This window comes from Pristis pectinata, chromosome 2, assembly GCF_009764475.1.
Source record: "Pristis pectinata isolate sPriPec2 chromosome 2, sPriPec2.1.pri, whole genome shotgun sequence".
Lineage (NCBI taxonomy): Eukaryota > Metazoa > Chordata > Chondrichthyes > Rhinopristiformes > Pristidae > Pristis > Pristis pectinata.
In genome coordinates this window covers 98,878,416-98,902,868 of record NC_067406.1, presented here as the reverse complement: position 1 = coordinate 98,902,868, position 24,453 = coordinate 98,878,416, and the positions used below count along the sequence as shown (strand labels likewise).

The 24,453-nt window shown below is 39.4% G+C and overlaps 1 protein-coding gene across 1 annotated transcript in view; it reads right to left on the bottom strand.

Moving 5' to 3' along the window:
- ablim2 (actin binding LIM protein family, member 2) overlaps positions 1–24,453 on the bottom strand; it is a 257,969-nt gene that overhangs the window by 38,577 nt on the left and 194,939 nt on the right. Inside the window, exons 16-21 of the mRNA XM_052036314.1 lie at positions 18,630–18,712; positions 17,143–17,281; positions 16,902–16,960; positions 10,554–10,599; positions 10,449–10,456; positions 9,069–9,149 (exon numbers count right to left, since the gene is read on the bottom strand). Of these exons, the coding sequence (XP_051892274.1) occupies positions 9,069–9,149; positions 10,449–10,456; positions 10,554–10,599; positions 16,902–16,960; positions 17,143–17,281; positions 18,630–18,712 (416 nt within the window). The remainder of the gene's footprint in view (positions 1–9,068; positions 9,150–10,448; positions 10,457–10,553; positions 10,600–16,901; positions 16,961–17,142; positions 17,282–18,629; positions 18,713–24,453) is intronic.

Sequence of the window (24,453 nt, the reverse complement as noted above, 5' to 3'; positions counted from 1 at the left end):
CTTTTGGAGTGATTATCATACTGAGGCAGAGCAATCCTGAACTAAAGGAAGAAATCGGGCTCAGGCAATGAGTAAAATAATGTGAATTCCAAAGAAAATTAAAAAAAAGTCTATTATTTGTTTTAAGTGGTAAAATTATTAATAGCACTCAGTCTCAAAATGTTTCAATTTATTCATAATAAATGAAGATAACTACCGTTTGTTGAGTAAGCTAATCTATACACTTCAACAACTTGAGTATATCAATCTGACATTACATCTTGGTTTGGCCACTAACTTTCATATCCCCCTCCCTGGATCATTACCAACTATTTATGGCACTCTTATAAACTATTGCAATCAGACAGTTTTATTCCTCTGCATAATAAATTCAAATTTGAGCAGAATAAACTTGAATTTAATGTAATGTCACTAGTTTTACATTATAGGAAGCACATATTTAATTAGTTCAAGGACTAATAAATAATGAGCAGCACACACAATGAACTATTCTTTCCTGAAGACAGGTTTGTAGCCTTATATCAGCTGCTAAAGATTCTGTTTCGCAGCCAAAGCCAGCTCTGATAGAGTGAACAGAATCTTGATTTACTTTGTAAAAAGATCCCCATGGTACCAATCAATAGTGGATCTGAAAGTACCTGAAGGCAGTTGAGGGAAAATGGTTACTCATGGTCATCAGTATATTCAAAGAAATTATTAGCTGAAAATGTGCCCCCCGCTCTCTGAATGAGTTCTACATGAAGTTAATTTGAGCAGTCATAACTAAATCCTTCAAGGCATGTGCTAAAAATATAACACTAGCACTTATAATAATTCACAATTTCACTTAGAGGAGTCACATGGAAGACTGATTTAAGACATTAAAAACAGCATTTTGCAGTAGTAGGGAAGGCAATCCCCAAACACAGACCTCCTATATATTGGGCTTCCCCTTTTCCTATCTTCAGTCCTGAAGAAGGGTCCTGACCCGAAATGTTGACTGCCTACTTTTCTCCATGGATGCTGCCTGGCCTGCTGAGTTCCTCCAGCATCATAGTGTTTTTAATCTAGATTCCAGCATCTGCAGTCCTTTGTTTCTCCGATCAAGTAAGTTCTCCTTAACACAACTCAGAAAGTCCTCCCTTTCTTTGCCTGTACATATTAGTCCAATTGACATTGGAGTAATTAAAATCTCCCAGTGTCACCACTCTATGGTTTTTGCACATTTCTGTAATTTCTCCTTCTCTCTCTCATTATTTAACAGCCTATAGAATATCTTCAGAAGTGTGATTGTTTCCTTCTTGCTTCTTAAGTCTAACCAAATTAATTATGTACTTGACCTCTCAAGGGCATCTCTGTCCAACATTATAATAAATGCTTTAATTCATACTTCTACTTTCACCTCTTTTCTGAACTCCTTACTTCCTGGAATATTGAGTGCTCATACCTGTTCTTCTATTTCAGTTATCTCACAGGGTTATTTCTTCCTACAGCTGACCAAACATATTTACCACATCTTGCGTTTATATACAGGGATTCTATACTCAGTTAGTATTCCTCAGTCTCCATTGACCTGTTTCCATCTACTACTTCACTACTTCATTCTGCATTACTAACACTCCCACTCCTTTGTGCACCTTATTCCTCTTTAGAAATAGAAGCAGGATTAGTCCATTGCCCTTGGTTTGCCATTCAATGAGATTATTGTAGATCTTTTATGTTAGTACCACTTTCCTACTACTATATGCAAGTACCTACTTTGCTAATATAGGTTAAACCCTACTCTAGTGAACCTGCCCAAAAGGGCAATGGTCCCAGTAAACTTTAGCTATAACATAACCAAATGTAATATGCTTTACATTGCACCAGACTGCAAAGCAAATGCATTATCCTTTTGCTTTAGTCTGAAGTGCTGAGAAATAATTTAATCATTGTTTTCTTATTAGATGATATTACATTTGGCAAGCCAAAGCACTGAATCACCAAGAGTTATCAAGTCAGGACTTATTTTCAAGAAGGATTTTTGTTCAGACAAAGCTTCTACGTTGTTGAAATACCTGGATTCTGAAAATACACTGGTATGCCAACATTTTTTTATTTTACAGTTTGTCATATAGTTGGGAAAAAAAAAGAGGAAAACTGAACAAGAAAGCACTTGCAATAATAAAGCTACCTTTCACATCTGTATGATTTTCCATAGTGCTTTACATCCAAGTCCACCCTTAGGACTGAGCTGTTGATCTATAAGGCCTGCATTCTTAGCAAATTGCTGTGTGGTGGTGAAACATGGACTAAAAACAGTGACCATAAAGAACACTCAACAACTTGGACCTTTGACGCATGCAGCATATTCATGGCAACTCATGGAAAAGTTCCCAACAAAAATGATTGTCTCAGAAGCAGATATGCAAAATATTTAGGCATTCATTATGCAAAGAAGATTTCATTGGCCCGTAGGTGCATACAAGATCAAAGATGGCCCCATCCCCAAGATTGTAGCCCATATGGAGGTGGCCAGTGCCAAAAGACTAGCGCGGCCTCCAAAGATCTTTTTAGGGAAAGTCACGAACATCAGTTGCAACAAACTATAAATTATAGCTGATGCTAGTAGTGAGTCAGTGGCCATGAGCAGGATGTGCCACCTTGACAACCAGCGCTTTTCAACAGCTGCACAGTAAACACCGGCCACAGAAAACAAGACCACAGGACAATGGACATAAACCAAAAAACTTTCAGTTGTGGCATATACAAGAGAGCTTGTCTTTCCACAATTAACTTATTTCATGATTAACTGATGTACGTGATGTACAAGGCATGGTTAGTAAGTTTGCAGATGATGCTGAAATAGGTGGTGTTGTAAGTAAAGAAAGTTATCAAAAATTACAGGGGGACCTTGATCAACTAGGTAAATTGGCTGATGAATGGCAAATGGCGTTCAATTTTAGTAAGTGCAGTGTTGTATTTTGGTCAAACCCAAGTAGGATTTTCACAATGAATGGTAGGGCCCTGGGGAGGGTTGTAGAACAGAGGGACCTTGGAATCCAAGCACATAGTTCCCTGAAAGTAGAGTCACAGGTAGACAGGGTGGTGAAGAAGGTGTTTGGCACGTTCGCCTTCATCAGTCAGGGCATTGAGTATAGGAGTTGGGACATTATGTTGCAGTTGTACAAGATGTTGGTGAGGCCTCATCTGGAGTATTGTATACAGTTTTGGTCATTAAGCTGAAAAGAGTGCAAAGAGACTGGGACCATTGCATTTTAGTAGGTGAAGTTTGGTCCTATAGTTTGCTCCTATCTGCTTGGTGTGGGGGGTAACCAGGAAGGCTTGAAGAGCAACAAACACAAGGAAGTGGCAGTAGACAAGGTCCCCAGAACAACTCTCTAATGGCAAAAGATGTTTCATAACCTAATGAGATGTTTATTATTTACTCATTTTGCAGGACATGGGCACTGCTGGCAATGCTGTCCTTTATTGCTCATCCCTAATTGCCCTCAAAAGGTGGTAATTGGCCAGTTTCTTCAACTTTTGCAGAGGGTGAAGGTACTCCAACAGTGCTGCTCGGTAGGGAGGTCAAGGATTTAGATCTAGCAGCAATGTAGCATCAATGGTATATTTCTAAGTCAGGACCACCTATTTCACCTACTCCAGCTATTATACCTGCTTTTCAACTGCCTTTTCATTAGCTAACATATTCAGATCCTGCAAACACCCACCCACATAGAGCCCTCATATATAGATAATACATACAAACATTGCTCAGCTGAGGCAACGATTTCATGTCTATGCCTGTCGTATAAAAGTCTCCCATAACAAATCTACAAAGCCACCTGTACTATCAAACCAATACATCATAGATGCATATCAACCACATGCAAAGACTCAAAACTGGATGGCTATTGGGTAGAAAACAGAATGCAAAATTTCCAATGAGGTAATGATGCTAAGTCTATTACACCTCTGCTATTCCTATAATTTTGTGAATTGTGACTGCTAGAATTTGACCTTCCCACCACTCCCTTAACAAAAAGGGAATAATGCAGTGTTTCATTCAGAATCCTGCAAATATTTCAAACTTATGTCATTTATTTTCAGAAATTAGAAGGTGTAATGAGAGAAATTCATTAGTAGATGACAGCAGTGGGCTCAGTCAAAGGGAATGAACACTCAGAAGCCAGGAGAATCTGAAGAAAAACTGGAAAAGAACAGATCTCAGTTGCATAGATCTTAGTGGAATGTGCAGCTTATTTTGATGGCTATCAATATTGGAAGTAGTATATGGGACCTGATAGATTACAAACTAGTTTAGAATAATGTCCTGCTGATTGATAGTGTCACCCTTTTCAGTTTCCTTGTGCTAACTGATCTGTGAAATACTTCTTAGTTAAAATAAGCAAAGCAAAAACAAGCGATTTAATGGAGTTTACGTGAGGAACAGCTGAGAATGACTTGCATAGGAGACTGTTAGGGAGTGGTGTGAATGAACGCTAGCATATAATCAACAGGTCTGAATACAGGTTGGGAGTTAAATATTCCAGGATCCTTGCATAAGCACATATGAATTAGGAGGAGTATATCACTCAGCCCCTAAGTCTACCCCACCATTCAATAAGATCATGGCTGATGTCTAAGTTCAACTCTGCATTCCAGCCCACCCCCAGTAACCTTTCATCTCTTGCTTATCAATCTTTGTACCTCTGCTTTAAAATATTCAAAGACTCTACTTCCACCATCCTTTAAGGAAGACTCATGGCTTTCTGAAAAGCTTTTGGTCATCTCTGTATCAAGTGGGCAATTCCTTACTTTTAAAAAGTGATCTCTAGTTCCAGATTCTCTCCACATACACCATGTGAAGACCTCTCAGGATCTTCTGTATTTCAATCAAGTGACCTTTCACTCTTCTAAATTCCAGCAGATACAAGGTCAGCCTGTCCAACCTTTCTTTATGAGACAACCTGTCTATTCTAGGTATCAATATGGTAAATCTTCTCAGAATGCTTCCAATGCATATATACACTTCCTTAAACAAAGAAATCAATACTGTATATGGTACTTCTGATGTGGCTTCACCAATGCCTTACATAATTGAAGCATAATCTCCCTACTTTTGTATTCAATTCCCCTGGCAATAAAGAATTCTGTTAGCTATCCTAATTACTTGCTAAACCTACATATTAGCCTTTTCTGTACAATATACTCTGATCCATCTGTATCGGAATGATTCCTGAGATGAGGGCTGAGATTTTTTACTTTGCAGAAGTGGATAGTGAGAGGTGGAGTGATGAAGGGCTTAAAGGGGAGAGAATTAAAATTGACATTAGGAAAAATTCTTTTATGCAGCACAAGGTCAGAATATGGAATTCATTGCCTGCAGATGTGATGAAGGCAACTTCTACTGCAGCCTTCAAGAGGGAGTTGGAGAAAAATGGCTATGGAAAAAGATAGCTATGGAGAAAGTGATAATGGATGGAACTAGATAGTTGCTAGAATAGAGAGAGTGTGTGCATGATAAGCCAAATTGCCTCATTCCGTAATGTACTGTAACCATTCTATGATTCTTTATGGTTCACCAGGATCTGAAATCTCTGCAACTTCTCAATATTTTAGATAATATAGATGTTTTGTACTTTTCCTGCAAATATGGATAATTTCACATGACAAAAAAAGATTTTGTCAGATCTTTGCCCAGACGCTTAAGCTTTCTATTTCCCTTTGTAGCCTGCTTGCGTCCTCTTCACAACTTACTTTCATTCAAGTCATTGACAAATTAAACAGCAATACCTTCAGTGCCTTCATCCTAGTGAATAATACGAACAGTAAAAGGTTGAGGCTTTAGCACTGATTCCTGTGGCACACCACCCATTACAACTTGCCTATTCTTTATTGCTCGTTAGCCAATCAATCGTCTATCCTACATCATAAGCTTTGCTTTTCCACAATAACCTTTGATGCAGCATCTTATTATGTGTGTCTTCTGGAAATCTGAGTGTAGTACATTCACTGGATCCTTTGTACTAAAGCAAATATGATACCCCTTTCACAAAACCACGTTAAGTGTGTCTAATTTCCTAAGTGCCCTGCTAAAATGTACTTAATAAACGCGTATCATTTTCCTTTGATAATTGCTAAGCTAACTAGCCTACAGTTTCCTGCTTTCTGTCTCCCTTTTTTAGTTAAAAATGGAGGGACCCATTTGCTATTTATCTACCAAAGGGAAGCTTCCAACAGTCTAGGGAATCTGAGAAAATTTATACCAACTCATCAACTGTGTCACTAATCATTTCTTTTTAAGACCCTAAAAACAAACACTTTTCGAAGAGATAAACAAAATAGAAAAGGAGGACTAGCCCAGATTACAGACTGAGATAAAGGCAGGAACATAGAAGGGAATATAGTTGAGGAAATCAGAATGTACCATCAATTTGGGCAGGGCTAAGGAATGGCAAGAGGGTAGAAAATATTGGTGGCAGTTGTTGATAGCCCCCAAAATAGAAGTGGAGCATAATGTAGCTTAGTCAGTTACAGGAGCATGTAACAAGGATAATACAATAATCATGTAGTCAAATCAGTATATATCACAGCCATCTCCTGCCCCATCTGTTGAAGAGTCTGTGATTCCCACACTTGCCTCATTAGCCACCTCAGAACCCACAAAACCAGAGAGGAAGCAAGGCTTTTTGATCCCGAGAAGAACAGCAGATGACTCAGCAAACCAAGTTTGCCGTAATAGTGTGCAGGATGAACTCATGGAGTACATAAGTGATGATCAATGTTGGAAATCTGGAATTCTCTTCCAAACGTCTATGGATGCTGGTTCAATTGAGGTTTTAAAACTTGGGATCAGCAGACTTTTTCTGGTAAATGTATCAAGGAATATGGAATAAAGATAGCTAAATGAAGTTGTAGTCCAGATGAGCTATGATCTGATTGAAAGGGTGGCACAGTTGTGGAGTAAAGACTAGCTGCATTTGATAGGTGCTAAGAAGATACATCCTTGAAATTCCATAACCAATCATTCCTCAAAACTATGCAAACTTTTCAAATTCATCCCCCTATTACCAGGTACTGACTGACTCCCACGAAACAGTCTGCTGGAATCCTGTTTGAAGTGTTGCTACCAATACAACCAATACCAACATAATAACATTTATGGAAACTGGCACCGTAGCTTAACTGGAACAACACTTTCAGATTTAGGCTTCTATCTGACAAACAAAATCTCAGTTATAGAAAGTTGACAGTTTTCAGATCACGTTTCCATATTTAATAAAATAAAGTAAAATCATTCTATATTGGGCAATGAAATCTGCCCCTTTAATGAAGCTACAACCAACACATCTCAAAACAATGGAGCAAACAGTTATGACTGCCTTGTGAACAGACAGTCCTCATGAAATTCCTCTGGCTTTGGAGCTTATTTTGACAGTATAGGCAGTAATTTTACAATACTGCATACTATGTAATTTTCTTTCAACAATATTTTGTTTTGCTAATTTAAAATACGTACTACAGTTTTCTTGGAGCTGGAAGTAACTGCAAACACAACTTTTTTTTAAACTAAGCTTACTATTAATGATCTGAATTACTAATGTACTCTACTATCAATAACACATATTGCTCGTAATTGTCTAGTTAATGAAAAAAAGCATATGCTATGTTTTCCTTTAATGCCTGAGACATACAAGGTCAGGGAGGCTATGCTAGAACTGTATATAAGACTAATTAATTTAAAGCTTCAGTACCATGTACAATTCTGGTATCCACATGAAAAGGAGGTTGTAATTACCCTGGAGAGAGAGCAGAGGAAATTTACAAGTATGTTGTCAGGATTGGAAATTTTTGTCTCTGAGGGAAGATTGGATAGATTCTTTTTCTGGAACAGAGGAAGCAGATGGGGGGCCTAATCGAGTTGTATGAGGGACTTGGAAAGAATACAGGAAATTTTTACTTCTCTTACCAAAGGAATCAAGAATCAGAAAGCATAACTTTAAAATGGAAGGATTAGAGGTGGAAAGACGAAAAACACTCAGAGGGAGATAAGGGTCCGGAACTCACTGCCTGAAAGTGTGATAGAAGCAGAAATCCTCATCACATTTAAGAACCATTTTTTCTCATATTTCCTTACAAAATAGAAAGAGGCCTTTTGGCTTGAGTCTGTGGCACCTCTTGTATCAATGCCTTTGATTTTATTCCCCCAGAGATTTCTCTGTAACCCATTCTCTCTTACATGATCATCAACTCCCCTTTGATTCTCTTACCACCTACCTATCTTAGGGGTAATTTACAATGACCAATTAACATGACTTTGGGATGTGGGAGGAAACAGGAATGCTCAGGGCAAAACCTATGTGGTTACAGAGAGAAAACTCCATACAGACTGCATTAGAGGTGAGGAATGAACTCGGGTCACTGCAACTGTGAGGCAGCAACAGTACCTGTGCACTTGAACTGTAACCTTGGGACTAAGGATCCGTTGCAGAAATGTGAGATGAGTTTGTGTAGCTCTATTACGAATGGCACATACCCAGTGAGCTAAATTATCTTCTTTGCATAATTTTTCTATGATTACGTTTCAAATTAGAATCCACTTGCTAATCTGCCCCTACATGAAGCAAGGCAGCAATGTTAATTAAATTGAAATGTTATTCTGTCCTGCTTCTGCTAATTGAGATTACGACAACCACTGATTGTTAGAAGGAACGTTATCAGAGAATTTTAATAGATTGTGTTATTATCTTTACTGCTTAAACATACACTACCCAAATATTCATGTAGATCAAGAGTTCAAATTCTGGACAAGTTGAATAGCAAAATTACATAAAAACATGAAAGAGAATTTAAAAGCTATATCATTAATAATTTTTCAGAAGCTGTCGAACAAAGTTCCCTCTCATACAAGATATCTGAAACTAATGGAAATGCTAACAGATTTGTTTGTACTTACAGCACATTCTATCTTTTAGATCTTAACCTATAACATTTTGTGTATTAAAATGCACTCAAAGTATGAAAGAAACTTATTCAGTTGACAAAAGCTCTAATCATGACAAGAATGCCATGGACACGCCCTCGTTTACCACAAACATTCGTACCTCCAGCCTGGTCCTGTCCACATCCTTTGGTAGTTTGACACGAGCTTTCATTGTAACAGCTAACATTTCATAAGGGTAAATCTGCAACAGGTAGAAGTAATTTAACAACAGGATAATTCAACTGCATAACACTTCCTTTTTTTCCCCCCATTTCTAATGCCAAGTTTAAAACCTGGGAAGTTTTAAGACTGTAAAAGAATGATTTAGTCCACTTTCTTGCCGTCCAATCAGCTTCACATGCTGCTTTCATTCTTGCCAAAATAAGACATTGGCTTGATGATTGGAGTGATTCAATTCTCACTTCCTATTTGTTTCTTTTTAGTATTTCTCCAATGACTGTATTATTTCCCTAATTATTCTGCAATTGTGCACGACTTTATAATTATCTATATTAAAGAATCTACCAACTAAAGATTCAATTCTATATGAAATTCCCCATGAATGAATGTGTCCATGTGTAATGTAAAACCTAGTGAAGACTGCAGACTGGAGATGTCAGAGGAGGATATGCAGGGGAATTCAAGTGGAGGTTGAGATTAATGAGCATAAGGAAACCATCAGTGTCTAGGCTCAGTGATGGCAGCAGAGAGCATTTCTGTGTGTAAGGTAGCTGTGAGACTACCAAAAATGAGATTTTAAAGGAATAGCAAAACGAGTAGCAGAGAATTGAAAAATCAAATGTATTAAATGCTATAGGAATAAAAGGATAGAATAAGTGGGAGTGACATGATGCCAATGCAATAGTGAGAGAGAGGGAATGAGTTGTCTTGCCAGGAAGGGTAGCTTTAATGAAGTTGTAAAGAGTTATAGCCAATTGTATGATATATCAATGCAGCCCAATTATCAATGGATAAAGTTATGGATGGGCCTTTTTAGTGAGGACTGATTTTAGCAATGTAGTACAGTGAGGGAAGGTAGACCACCAATTATGGAGTTGAACAGGGTAGAGAATTGTCAGAGCAATGGAAAAATAAGATGTGTTAGTTGGACAATTGGGAAATAAAAAATTTTGTATCAGTTCTACAAATTGTTTTTGGTAAGAGCCAAGTTATTTTGTACTTTTTTTTTAGCCAACTACTGTTCATTAGGAATTGCCAGACAACAGCAAGAAGGTAACTTTTTCTGAACTTCTTTCTGTGTGTGGGTACACAAATTTTCACTTAAACCTCTTTGATAGCATTGGTGACATCAAGAGCTCATTCTGTGGGGATCAATATCTTGGTTCTTTGCATTTCTGGAGCCTAGATGTCCATGTTAAATACTTCTGCAATTCAATACACTATTGAGTTAAACATGATTGAAGAAAAACCAAGATCATAACCTGGTCAGATGCAGCTGGTGGATGGAAACTGGGGACTTGAGGAGAGGTTAACTTCTTACCTTGTATTCTGTAAAGACAAGAGTACAATAAAACAGATTACTGAACATCTAAATAGCTCTATTTATGGATGACAATGTGGTACAGTACTGGAAATGGTTGCTCACCTCTCATTCCCCAGCTGCTATCATGAGTTGATTCAAAGTCTGAAGTCTAAGAGAGGAAATAACAAATAACTATATTTAGGAGCTTTTTATTTTGTAAAAAAAATTGGTAACATGATTTTAACTATTATTGCATGATAAATATTTCTATATACAAGAAGCTTTTTATCTTAAGTTTTATTGAGAGTGAATTATTTATTGCTTATTAAGATTAAGGACATCCACGCCTGACACAGATTTCTTTTTTAAATAAATCAAGATCCCTAGGTTAAGTTAAGAGCAAAACCCACTTTAGTTTGGTTTAGTAATATGGAATCCGGAATAATGTTCCAATACCAACTAGTTTTAGATCTGGTTAAATTGTGGTGAGAAAATCTGAATTAATATTACAGGTAAATGACAAAGATCACACACCTGAATCAGTAATTCTATTCTCTCTCCATTGATGCTGCTGAGTGTTGCTAGCAGTTTCTGTTTCTATTTCAGATTTCCTGCAGTATTTGTTTGTCTACATCCATCAAGGTGCCACTTATCATATTTGTATGTGCTGTCATACCTAACTGGTAATGACAGCATGGAATTATTTTCATAGGCTTTGGTTGAGCAGGTAGCTGACAACTTTGTGGTGTTATGTACCAGCAACAATAGAAGCACAATGAGCCATATAAGTGTTAGAAACTATTTTATTAATAACTACTTGTAAAAATAAGATAAATGAAAACATTAGATATTAAACATTAACCACAAAACTAAACTTGAAGTGTGTGTGTGGCAAATTCCCAAACCCCATGTCTAGGAATAGTTCTTAAAGTTCAGTTCAGCAAGTCATAAGGTAGAATGTGAGCAAAGGCTTTTGCAAAACCACCGTTGACTGAAGAGAAAATGTAGAGAGAATTTACGAAGTCTACATGTTCCATGATGGAACCCATACGACACCTCAATCTCCAAAGATCTCCACTGCTTTGTTTCAAAGTATCTGCCACCTCAAAGGCATTCAATACATGGCCGCCCACAGAAACACCTGCTTTCCAGTACAGGTTAACGACAAAGTGGATATCACTTGATTTCTCCAAAAATCCATACATGGACTGCAGTGATAGACACATATATTATTCTTCATTTATCAATACAGAGACCAGCAGTCAGTGTCTCTCTCTCTCTTTGACTCTGTGCAAAACAGCCAGTCCAGCTCCAATAGTCTTGCCATCTTGTAGATAACACCACACACACACTACTACTCTACTGTCCAGGTGCCTTAAAGGGACATTCACCAAGTAGCAACCTGGCTCGTAACAGTGGCATCTGCTGTGAGAGTACTACAATTAATGTGCAGCACTTCATTGGCATAGCCAATGGTAGTACTGGCAAGCTGAGGATCAAACTTACCTCCATGTCCTTCAGGAAGGCTGTAATGCTGACCTAATGCTGAGGTTCAGGTATTAGATGACAAACAAGAGCACCCTTTTCACAACCAGCATATGCAGCTCATTTACACTTTGGCAGCTATCAAAAGTCAGCATGGCTTTGTGAGAAACAAGTCATGCCTTACAAACGTGATTGAATTTTTTGAGGAGGTGACAAAGGTGCTTGCTGAGTTATCTACATGGACTTTAGTAAGGCATTTGATCAGGTCTCTCCTGGTAGGTTGATTTAGAAGATAACGATGCATGGGATCCAGGGTGAATTGCAAGTTTGGATTCAGAACTAGCTTGCCCACAGAAGATGGAGTAGGGGTGGAAGGCTGCTTTTCTAGCTGGAGGTCCGTGATCAGTGGTGTTCCGCAAGGATGGGTGCTGGGACCTCTGTTGTTTGTGATAGATATCAATGATTTGGATGAAAATGTAGATGGGTGGATTAACAAGTTTGCGATGAGAACCAAGATTGGTGGAGTCGTGGACAGTGTAAAGGACTATCAAAGAATACAGCAGGATATAGATCGGTTACAGATATGGGCAGAGAAGTGGCAGATGGCGTTTAATCCAGGTAAGTGTGAAATGTTGCACTTTGGGAGGTTAAATGAAAGGAGATAGTATACATTCAAAGGTAGGCCCATAAATAGCATTGAATTAAAGAGGGATCTTAGGGTCCAAGTCCATAGTTTGCTGAAAGTGGCTACATAAGTGGATAAAGTAGTAAAGAAGGCATATGGCATGCTTGCCTTCATTGGTAGGGGTGTTGAATATAAGAGTAAGGAAGTCATGCTGCAGCTATATAAAACATTATTCAGACCACACTTGAAGTATTGTGTGCAGTTCTGGTCTCCCCAGGATGTGGAGACTGTGGAAAGGGTACAGAAGAGGTTTACCAGGATGCTGCCTGGATTAGAGGGTATGAGCTAAAAGGACAGGTTGGACATACTTGGGTTGTTCTCCCTAGAGTGTTGGATGCTGAGGGGAGACCTGATAGAATATTTTTTAAATGATTAGAGGCATAGATAGGGTAGACAGTCAGAATCTTTTCCCCAGGGTAGAAATGTCAAACACCAGAGGACATGCTTTTGAGGTTAGAGGGCAGAAGTTTAAAGGCAATGTGAAGCGCAAGTTATTTTTTTTTGAAACACAGGTGCCTGAAATGGGTTACCAGGGGTAGTGGTGGAATCACTTTGCAGTTTAGTGGAGTTTAAGAGGCATTTAGACAGATGCATGAATATGAAGGGAATGGAGGGATATAGATGTTATTTAGGAGGACATTTAGTATAAACTGGCATCAACATTGGCACAACATCCTGGGCCAAATGGCCTGTCCAGTGCTTGTGCTGTTCTATGTTCTAAATATGGGTTTCAGGTGCTAAGATGTTCCTCCGGTTGACTACAGACCAACCCTGCACAAGGATTTCTCTAACTTTATTTTTGCTTGACCTCTTAGCCCTCTTTTTTAATTTAGCCTTGGCATAAGGCTGCCAGTGGATTGAAATACCTTTTAAATCTTTCCTAACATTGGAAGGATTTTAACTCTTTAATTATTCACACCCCTTTGAAATTTCAGTTACATATTTCAGCTTCCCATCAACAATATTTTGCTCATGATATTTAAATTCCCTCACTTGGCAGAAAGTGGACAGGGTAACAATCAAAATTAGGATTTGGCCTCCATCTGATCCCACTGGCAATTCCACTTTATCCATGCTGTTTGCCTAGACAGGTAAGAAAGGCACCAGCTAATTGGATCGTTTGCTGAATATGCTAATCAGGTTGAATTTGTAATTTTAGATTGAGCTATAAGTGAGGGAGCATGGACAACTTCCTTTCCAGCAGACCTGCTAAGATCATGAACGAAAAGGCAGCTTGCATGGTAAAGTTTTTAAATTTTGATTTCCTACTGGACAAGGAGGGAATTTTGGACTTTACAACCAGAACTTGAGGATGCCCAAGGTGCCTCCATCTCCCTGATTGTGTGGGTCCTCAACATTACAATTTTACCTCATGGAACCATTTCCAGCTGTGGTCTGTCACTGTATTTCTACTTCGGTTTGTTGATGGGTTGTGGATCCTGGATAGGAATGGACAGGATCAGAGAAAATTCTCAAAAGAGTGACTTAGTGTTAAATGATCTTGGGCTTGACCTCTTAATTGTGTCAGAATGTGCTGATCTGACTTCCAAGGCTGGTGAGCAGACTTTAAAGCCACAAATGGAGTCCACAGCTTGCTTAACCATCATCCCAAAAGACCAATTTCTCACAATTCTCCTGCCAGTCTTTTTAGGTGATTGCAATAGCTTCTGTACCCAATTTAGGACATGACTCAACTGTTGAGGAATTATATTGTGGTACACATTAGGCACTAAGCCCAGTAGATAAATCTTAGTGTAAAAGTTGCTTTTTAAAAATCATTGGTTATTTTGACTCACAGGTCATTCATTCCAATGGAAAGGCACATTCAGCAGAGGACAATGCATGGAAACGGCAGACAAAAAAAATAAAGTGGAATAATTGAATACCATTGTGAAAATGAATTTACAGCATTGTGGCATGAAAATCTCTGAAGGCTGGGAAACAACTAGCACAGGTTCAGTGGGAGGACACTTCATCTGCATGGGGCTAGAAGATGCAACTGCCACTGCCAGATCACTTCTGCCATATGCTTCAACCAAGTATCTAGAAAGTCCAGTGTCCAGTTTCAGCATGAGTTTGTGGGTTGTCCAGGACTATGCCCCTAGCCCCTGTCACATCCCCATCCTCCAATACCATGGAATATTTCCAAGGCCCCAAATATTAATAATTGGGAATCTAAATTTTAAAAAAAATCCAGTATTTCTCATCCCTGTATGTATTAGGTCTTGATCAATCTGTGAAAACCAGAACATTTTGGACCGTGGGTTCTTGGCATTGAGTCATATGGCACAGAAACAGGCACTTCAGTCCAGCGTCCATGCCGACTTTTTGCCCATCTACGCTAATCCTATTTGCATGTATTATGTCCACATCCTTCTATGTCTCGCTTATTTCTGTCTAAATGTTTCCTAAATGTAGTGATTGTATCAAATTCCACCACCTCCCCTGGCAGTGAGTTTCAGACACCAACCACTCTGTGTAAAAGACTTACACAGTAGTGTAAGGGCAGGTACGTAATGTAGCGGTTAACACCAGCGACCCAGGTTCAATTCCGGCCAGTCTATAAGGAGTTTGTACGTTCTTCCCATGTCTGCGTGGGTTTCCTCTGGGTGCTCCAGTTTCCTCCCACATTCCAAAGATGCACGGGTTAGGAAGTTGTGGGCATGCTATGTTGGCACCAGAAGCATGGCGACACTTGCAGGCTGCCCCCAGAACACTATGCAAAAGATACATTTCACTGTGTTTCGATGTACATGCGACTAATAAAGGGTATCTCCTCTCATCTTTAAAACTCCTTCCTCTCATCTTAAATCTATGCCCTCTTATTTCTGATAATCCAACTGTGGGAAAAAGATTCTGACTATCTATCCTAGCTATGCTTCTTATAATTTTATACACCTCTATCAGGTTACTGTTCATCCTCCTTTGCTTTAGAGAAACCAAACACAGCCTATCCAATCTCTCCCCATATCTATGATCCTCCAGTCCAGGCAACAGAATGGTGAATCTCCTCTGCACTTTCCCCAGTGTAACCACAGCCTACCTATAGTGTGGTGACAGTTGTTTAAGTGTGGTCTAACCAGTATTTTCTAAAGTTGCAATAAAACGTGCCATTTTTTATATTCTATGCCCTGACCTGTGAAAGCAAGTGTTAAGGATTCAGAAGTTACAGAATTATGTCAATATAGCAGGCATTAATTCAAACAAGAACTAATCTGTTTGAAATTAAAAGAGCAGCTTTGCAAACAAATAACACTGTCTACAGGCACAGGCTACTGGCTCACAGCAGGAGGCTGGCTGCTCAAGAATTATGGTTTGTAATCTGAAATGACCACAAGATATACTCGTATACATCAGCTAAATGGGCTTGTGTTAATTGGCCTGCATCAAACCAGGCATCTGACACCTCCAGCTAAGGTGTTTCGCATCATTGTGATAGAGATCAAGCAAGCTTCCAGACCAGCATATCAAACATGGTCAAAGGCATATTTGCCTTGTCTATCAATATTTGGGATATTTATGTACCCAGGGATTCAGCCCTCAACACTAATCTTGGGTGTCTGGGTTCTGTCTTCAGAAGCTTTCGGACCATCCACGTGAATTACTTTGTCCCAGCAAAGGTTCTTGTCATTCTTGTCAGTTACAGTGTGCTCCTATTGTAAATATGTAATTCAATGGAACCATTTTACAGACACAAAATATTAAAGTAATTGATGTCAATGTAGCTTCTGAAATTGTATTGAATCACCTGCTATTACCTTTGTTCTTAAGAGTATAAAACAGTGATGTACTTTGAGTTTGAGAGACTCTACTGAAAGGGTCTCCAAGAGAATGCCTGCTTGTCATGAAAAATAAAGACCTTTTATATCAACCAGCTTCAATCTGAGTGGCTCAGTTCAGTAGTTACAACAGTAAGCATGCCGTATGAACTTGAAACCAAGATCTGTGGTGTCTTGGAGCTTCCATTGATATCATGTGCCATTTAAGGGGTGGTTGAAAATTCTCCTGCTTCTAAGGCTGCCTAGAAAATTCTGGTGGCAGCAGCAGTCACTCAGTACATGTTCTGATCATTTTTGATGAGCTTCAGCAGAATTTAGGAGCAATAAACCTTTTTATTCCCTATTCCCTAATTTTACAATACTTTCAATCACACCTTACTGTATAATCACAATTTACTGAGTGTGTTACATACCAATTCAAATTGGATTTAGCTCTTATTCAGATGTTTCAGTGGTTATTACTGTGACACTACTTCATTAACATAACAATTGCTGAAATGTTTAAATATACAATTTCTTTACCTTGTGTAATTTATTTTTTCCATAACCAGGAAGGGAAGCTGATTTGGAGTGAGGAATTTCTGTAACAAAGTAATTATGGTTTAGTCAACCAGCATATATCTAGGTTGCTTGATGTGCGTCTTTGGTGGTTTAACCCCAGTCTCTAATAGACATAACTTCCAAGTTTTCTAATTTAATGAATAAAATTATCAATTTGTCAAACAAGTGAGAATTACATTCTCAAGTTGTGGAATACACTTACTTGTTTGGAAGAGTGATTCACTGTTTGATCTTTGTAGCAGCTCTCTATCAGCAGCAGGACTTCGAGATGATGATTTAGGGTCCAGATCATGAGAGTCAACTGCACCCACCACCTGCCCCTTCAATGAATCTGTCTTTGCCTAAGGCAAGCACAACAGGTGAATCAAATACAGATACAATGCAAAACACAGATTACAATGTTTCTTCCCTTTTGGGCATTGGTGTGATGTAGGAGGTATAAATAGTAAGTTTGCAGATGGTATGAAAATTGATGGTATTGTTGATAGTGAAGAGGGTAGTCTTAGGCTACAGAATGATACAACCAGCTGATGAGCTGGGCAGGGCAATGGCAGATGGAGTTTAATGAGTTGCTGCATTTTGGAAGGTCTAATAAGGGTAGGAAATAGACCATGATTGGTTTGGCCCTGGGAAGTATTGAGGAACAAAGAAACCTTGATGTACAGATCCAAAGATCCTGGAAGATGGCAACACAGGTAGATAGAGTGGTGAAAAAGGCATACAGGATGCTTGCCTTCATTAGCCAAGGCATAGAGTTTAAGATCAGGGAGGTCTTGGCGGAACTTTATAAAATACTCGAGGCCACAGCTTAAATATTGTGTGCAGTTCTGACCATCACACTACAGGAAGGACAGGATTGTACTGGAGAGTGTGCAGAAGAGATTTATCAGAATGCTGACTAGAATGGAATAATTCAGTCTACTGGATAGGCTGGGCTTGTTTTCCTTGGAGCAGAGGAGGTTGTGGGGGACCTGATATAGATGTACGAAATTATGAGAGGCATGAACAGGGTAGATAGAAAGAAACTTTTCCCCATGGCAGAGGTATCTAAGACTACAGGGAATAGGGTTAAGATGAGGAGTAAGAGGTTTAGAAGGGATCTAAGGAAGAGTTTTTTTTCCAGACGGTAGTTGCAATTTGGAATATACAACCCGAGGTGGTGGTGGAGACAGGTACTCTTACAAAATTTAAGCATCTGGACAAGCCCTTGAGTCACCAAGGCATAGTAGGCTATGGGTCAAGTGCTGGAATATGGGATTGGTACAGATAGGTACTCAATGGTCAGCATGGACAGGGCAGGCCAAAGAGTCTGTTTCTGTGCTGTGGCTCTCTGAACATATTGGAGAATTGCAGGGCTGCAGTAGATTACAGCACTGGGGACAGATTGGGATCTGGGAGGATCTTAATGTTAGGATGAAATATTATTTGAGGTATTTTATGATCAGACACCTGCCTCAGCTCATCTCTGCTGGAACTGATTTAAGCCTTTGTTGCCTCTAGACTTAATTATTCCAATATCATCTTGTCAAGCCTCCATGGAAATACATGGGTCAATGGGATCTCCACAACAAACATTTTGTGAGAATGTTCAGCATATTGCCAAATTGGAGCAATTAATATATTTCAATAGCTGGTATAAGAAAGGAATAAAGCTGTACATTGTTGAAGCTTATTGATTTCATGCCTTACTTTTTTGCCATCTTGATCCCAGTAAAGCTGTCCTCCTCCATCACTATCTTCACTCCAAAATCCTCTGCTTTGCCAATCACCTACTATAATACAAAACTGTTAGTGTTTGTACTAAAAATTGTATAACATTTCAATTCTGTGTTCTAAATGATGACCTGAATACACTCCAAACCACCTAGCTTTGGGGATGCTGTTTCAGTAATGTTCATACAGAAATTTGGGATTGGGCTTCATTTAAAAATTCTATTTTTAAAATGTAAAAAAAATTAAAATAATTTTTAAAAAACTAGAAAAATATTCATTTAAAAATTCAAATAAAAATGTCATTTAAAAAAACTGAAGAAAAATCTCCTCTGCATGCCCCTGTTTTAAAAACACCATTTGAAGCAGGCGTTCTTGGAGTGGTAGGGTTGTGGTGAAAGGGTGTTATTCTGGCTGGAGTTCCGTGACAAATGGTGTCCTGCAGGAATCAGCTGTTTGTGACATATATAAATGACTTGGATGAAACTGTAGATGGATGGGTTAGTAAGTGTGCAGATGACAAAGATTGATGAAATTGTGGACAATGAAGATTATCAAAGGATACAGCAGGATATAGATCAGTTACAGATAAGGGTAAAGAAATGGCAGATGGAGTTTAATTTGGGCAAGTGTGAGGTGTTGCACCTTGGGAGATCAAATGCAAGGGGAAAGTATACAGCTAATGGCAAGACTCTTAATAGCATTGATGTACAGAGGGATCTTGGGGTCCAAGTTCATAGCTCCCCAAAAGTGGCAAGTAGGATGGAATGGTAAGGAAGGCATATGGCATGCCTGCCTTCATTGGTCAGGGCATTGAGTATTGGAGTCAGGAAGTCATGTTGCAACTATATAAAAACTTTGCTTTGGCTGCACTTGGAGTATTGTGGGCAAATCAGGTTGCCCCTTTACAGGAAGGATGTGGAAGCTTTGGAAGGAGTAAGGGAGAGGTTTACCAGAATGCTGCCTGGATTAGAGGGCATGTGTTATAAGGAGAAGTTGGCTAAACTTGGGTTGTTTTCTCTGGAGCAGAGGCTGAGGGGAGATCTGATAGAAGTTTATAAAATTATGCAAAGCATTCATAGAGTAGACAGTCAGAATCTTTATCCTAGGGTAAAAATGTCAAATACTAGAGGATATGCATTTAAGGTGAGGTGGGGGGTGTTTGAAGGAGATGTGAGGAGCAAGTTTTTTTTCACAAATAGGTGCCTGGAATGAGCTGCCAGGGGTAGTGGTGAAAGCAGATATGATAGTGGTGTTTAAACAGTTTTTAAATTGGCACATGAACATGTAGAGGATGGAGGGATATGGATCATGTACAGGCAGAAGAGATTTAGTTTAATTTGGCTTTGAGTTCAGCACAGACATTGTGGGCCGACCAGCCTGTTCCTGTGCTCTACTGTTCTATGTTCTTTATTCTATTTTGTTTAACCTGTCCTCTTACTACTTACAGGCTCTGACAATCAGTAATTTAAGGCTTTGGTTTCCTGCTACAAATGTAATTCTTTGAGAAAGGGCACCTCCTGCTTGAAATTTCACTTTTAGCCTGTAAACAAAAGCTGTCTGAAGAGAATTGCTTTTGTCTCAAGTGCTTTTTTGTAAACTCCCTCTTTTCAAAGACAAAAAGACAATCCTAAAAGAGAAAGCCAAATACGCTCCTCGTGTTTTTTCTTCACTGGCTGGTAGTTTATGCCTCAAAATCAAAAGTACTAAGCGGCACAAAAAGCCGTTGATACTGCTAGGAATTTAAAATTGCATTGATTTATGCATGAAAGACATTATGTTAATATTGATATCAACTTATAGACACAGTTATGTGCAGAACTGGGTGATGGACTTCATTTTTTGTGAAAATAAGTAGAATATCAAAATTAAGATATACCTTACAGGACAATAGGGTCATATCTTGCTGATAGAGCCATTCCTCCCACAAATCACTGCTCACAGTCTTATTCAGACTTACCTGAATTGAATGGGGAGAGCACTGCCAAAAGCATCCCAGACTCCAGTAACGAGACATGAGCTTTCTGCTTATTTTAACAAAATGTAAATCCACAGCCCTGCTCTACATATAATTGTGTTTATGAATTTACATCTACATTAACATAGGCTCTGTCATGTATAATTCAATACATATAAACCAGGGCTTCAAATGCTGCACAGTAGAAGCCCTTCCCCTGAAGCACCCAAAGGTTAGAAAGCTGGAAAACCTGAGCCACAAACAAGATGCTGGAGGAACTCAGCAGGTCAGGCAGCATCTGTGTAGGGAAATGGACGTTCGATGTAACAGTTGAGACCCTTCATCTGGGCCCTTCATTTGTCCTGTATCCCTCTATTCCTTTCCTATCCAAGTACCTACCCAAATGTCTTTTAAACATTGTAATAGTATCTGCCTCCACTACCTCCTCTGGCTGCTTGTTACAAATATTCACCATCCTCAAGTGTGAAAACACTCCTCTGATCTCCTATAAATTTCACCACTCTCACCTTATACCCCTGCCCTCTAGTTCCAGACTCCTCTGTTCCGGAAAAAAGACTCTGACTCTCTATCCTATGCCCCTCATAATTTTGTAAATGTCAATAAGATCACCCTTTAGCCTCCTATATTCCATGAGAATAAACACCGCCTATTCAATTTCTCCTCATAACTACAGTCCTCCATTCCAGATGAATGATCATTCGTTAGACCATGCCAATCTAAATAATCCCATTTGCCTGCATAAGGTCCATATCCTTCTATTCCCTGCCTGTCCAAATGCCTCTTAAATGTTAATATTGCATCTCCTTCCACCACCTCCCCTGGCAGTTTGTTCCAGGCAGCTACCACTCTCTGGGTAATGCCTTGTAAATCTCCTTTAAACATTTCCCCTTTCACCTTAAACCCATGCCCTCCAGTATTCGACATTTCCATCATGGGAAATAGGCTCTGACTCTCAATCTTACGCATGCCTCTCATAATTTTATACACTTCTATCAGGTCGCCCCTCAGACAAAAACAATCCAAGTTTGTCAAACCTCTCCTTAAAGCTATTACCCTCTAATCCAGGGAACATCCTGATGAACCTCTTCTGCACCCTCTCCAAAGCCTCCACATCCATCCTGTTATGTAGCAACCAGAACTACACAGAGTTCTCCAAATGTGGCCTAACCAAAGTTTTATATGATTGCAACATGAGTTCCCTACTTTTATACTCAACACCCTGACTGAAGGTAATTCTGCCTTAGACCTTCTTTACCACCTTACCTACTTGTGTTGCCACTTTTAGGGAGCTATGGAGTTGCACCCTAAGATCCCTTGGGACATGTATGCTCTGAAGGGGCATGCCATTCACTGCACACTTTCTTTTTGCATTTGACCTCCCAAAGTGCAACACTTCACATTTGTCTGGATTAAACTCCATCTGACGTTTCTCTGCCCATATTTCCAACTGGTCTATATCCTACTGAATCCTTTGACAATCTTCCTCACTATCCACAATTCCACCAATTTTGTCTGCAAACTTACTAATCCACCCTTCATTCTCATCCAAATCATTTATATATCTATATATATTATAAACAAAAGAGATCCTGGCACTGATAGGGCATTGAGTACAGAGTTGGGATGTTATGTTGAAGTCGTATAAGATGTTGGTGAGGGCAAATTTAGAGTATTATGTGCAGTTCTGGTCACATACCTACAAGGAAAGATATCAAAAAGTTTGGAAGGGAGCAGAGAAAATTTACACAGATACTGCTAGAACTTGAGTTATAGGGAAAGGTTGAATAGGTTAGGACTTTATTCCCTGGAGTGCAGAAGAATGAGGGGAGATCTTAGAGGTATACAAAATTATGAGGGGTATAGATAGGGTGAATGCATGCAGTCTTTTTCCCCTCAAGCTGGGTGAGACTAGAATAGATAGGTCATAGGTTTAGGGTGAAAAATGAAATGTTTAAGGGAATCTGAGGGCAAACTACTTCACTAAGAGGGTGGTGCGAGTATAGAATGAGCTGTCAGTGGAAGTGGTGGATGCAGATTCAATCGTAACATTTCAGAGAAGTTTGTAAAGGTGCATGGATAGAAGAGTATGGAGGGCTATGGTCCGGGAGCAGGTAGATGGGATTAGGCAGAAAACCAGGCCAGCATGGACTAGATGGGCTGAAGGGCCTGTTTCTGTGCTGTAGTGCTATATGATTCTATGACACTGGTCATAGACCTCCAATCAGAAAAACACCCCTCCACCACTACCCTCTGTTTTCTATGGCAAGCTAATTTTGAATCCAACCTACCAAATCTCCATGGATTCCATGTGCCTTAAACTTCTGGATCAGCCTACCATGATTAAAGTCCATGTATACAACATCTGCTGCCCTACCCTCAATCATCTTGTATACCTCCTCAAAAAACTCAATCATTTGCAAGACATGATCTAAGCCACAGAAAACCTTGCTGACTATCCCTAATAAGTCAATTTTTTCCCCAAATATGAGTAGATCCTATCTCTATGAATCTTTTCCAATAATTTCCCTACCACTGAAGTAAGACTCACTAGCCTATTATTTTCTGATTTGTCTCTAATGCCCTTCTTAAACAGAGGAAGGAATACTGGCTATTCTCCAGTCCTCTAAGACCTCACCTGTAACTAAAGAGGTTACAAAGATCTCTGTCAAGGCCCCACAAGCTTCTCCTTTGCCTCTCTCAATAACCTAGGGACCATCAGGCCCTAGGGACTCCTCCTTCTTGATATTAACACGCCCAAGAACACCATTCCCCTCCCTGATCTCTCCACCCCCCATCCTTCTCCTTGGAATACCAATGTGAAGTACTCACTTTGTACCTTACCCACTTCCTCTGGTTCCAGGCATAAATTTCCTCCTTTGTCCTTGAGTGGTCCTTCATTTTCCCTAGGTACCCTCTTGCTTTTATCATATGTATAAAGTACCTTGGGTCTCTCCTTAATCCCACTCATCAAGATGTGCTCCTTTTAGCCCTCTTGATTCCCTGTTTAAGTTCTTTCCTGCTTTCTTTATATTCCTCAAGGGCCCTGTCCGATTTCAGCTTCTTAAATCTTACACATCCTTTTTTTTTGACTAAATTTGCAACGTTTCCCGCTATCTAAGCTTCTGGAACCTTGCCACCCTTTTCTTTCTTCCTCACAGAAAGATGTTGGTCCTGAATTCTGATCAGTTGACCTTTGACTCCCCCATAATCAAGTGTGAACTTACCTAATATCAGCTGCTCCCAATTTACTCTCCCCAGCTCCTGCCTAATACCATTGTAATTAGCCTTTCCTCAATTTAGCAATTTCCCCTGAGGTCCAGTGTTATCCTTACCCATAACTATCTGAAAACTTAAGAGTTGTGATCACTGTTCCCAAAATGCTCTCCCACTGAATCTCTGATCACCTGACCAGGCTTATTTCCCATTACAAGGTCTAGTATGGCCCCCTCCCTGGTTGGACTATCTACATACTGTGTCAAGAAATCCTCTTGGATACACCAAACAAATTCTGCCCCATCTAATCTGCTGGCACTCAGAGTCCTAGTCAATATCAGGGAAATTAAAGTCACCCATTACATCTACTCTGTTGCTTTTTCATCTTTCCATAATCTGCCAATACATCTGTATCTCCCTCTGGCTTTGAGAGACCTATAGTATAACTCCATCGTAGTGACTGCACCTTCCCAAGCTCTACCCATATTGCCTCATTGGATGGGCCTTCATGATGTCCTCTAAGTGCTACTGTGACATTCTCCCTGATCCCTGTAACTCCACTGCCTTTTTAACATCCCTCTCTATCTATAGTTCATCTGCCTTACCTGTAAT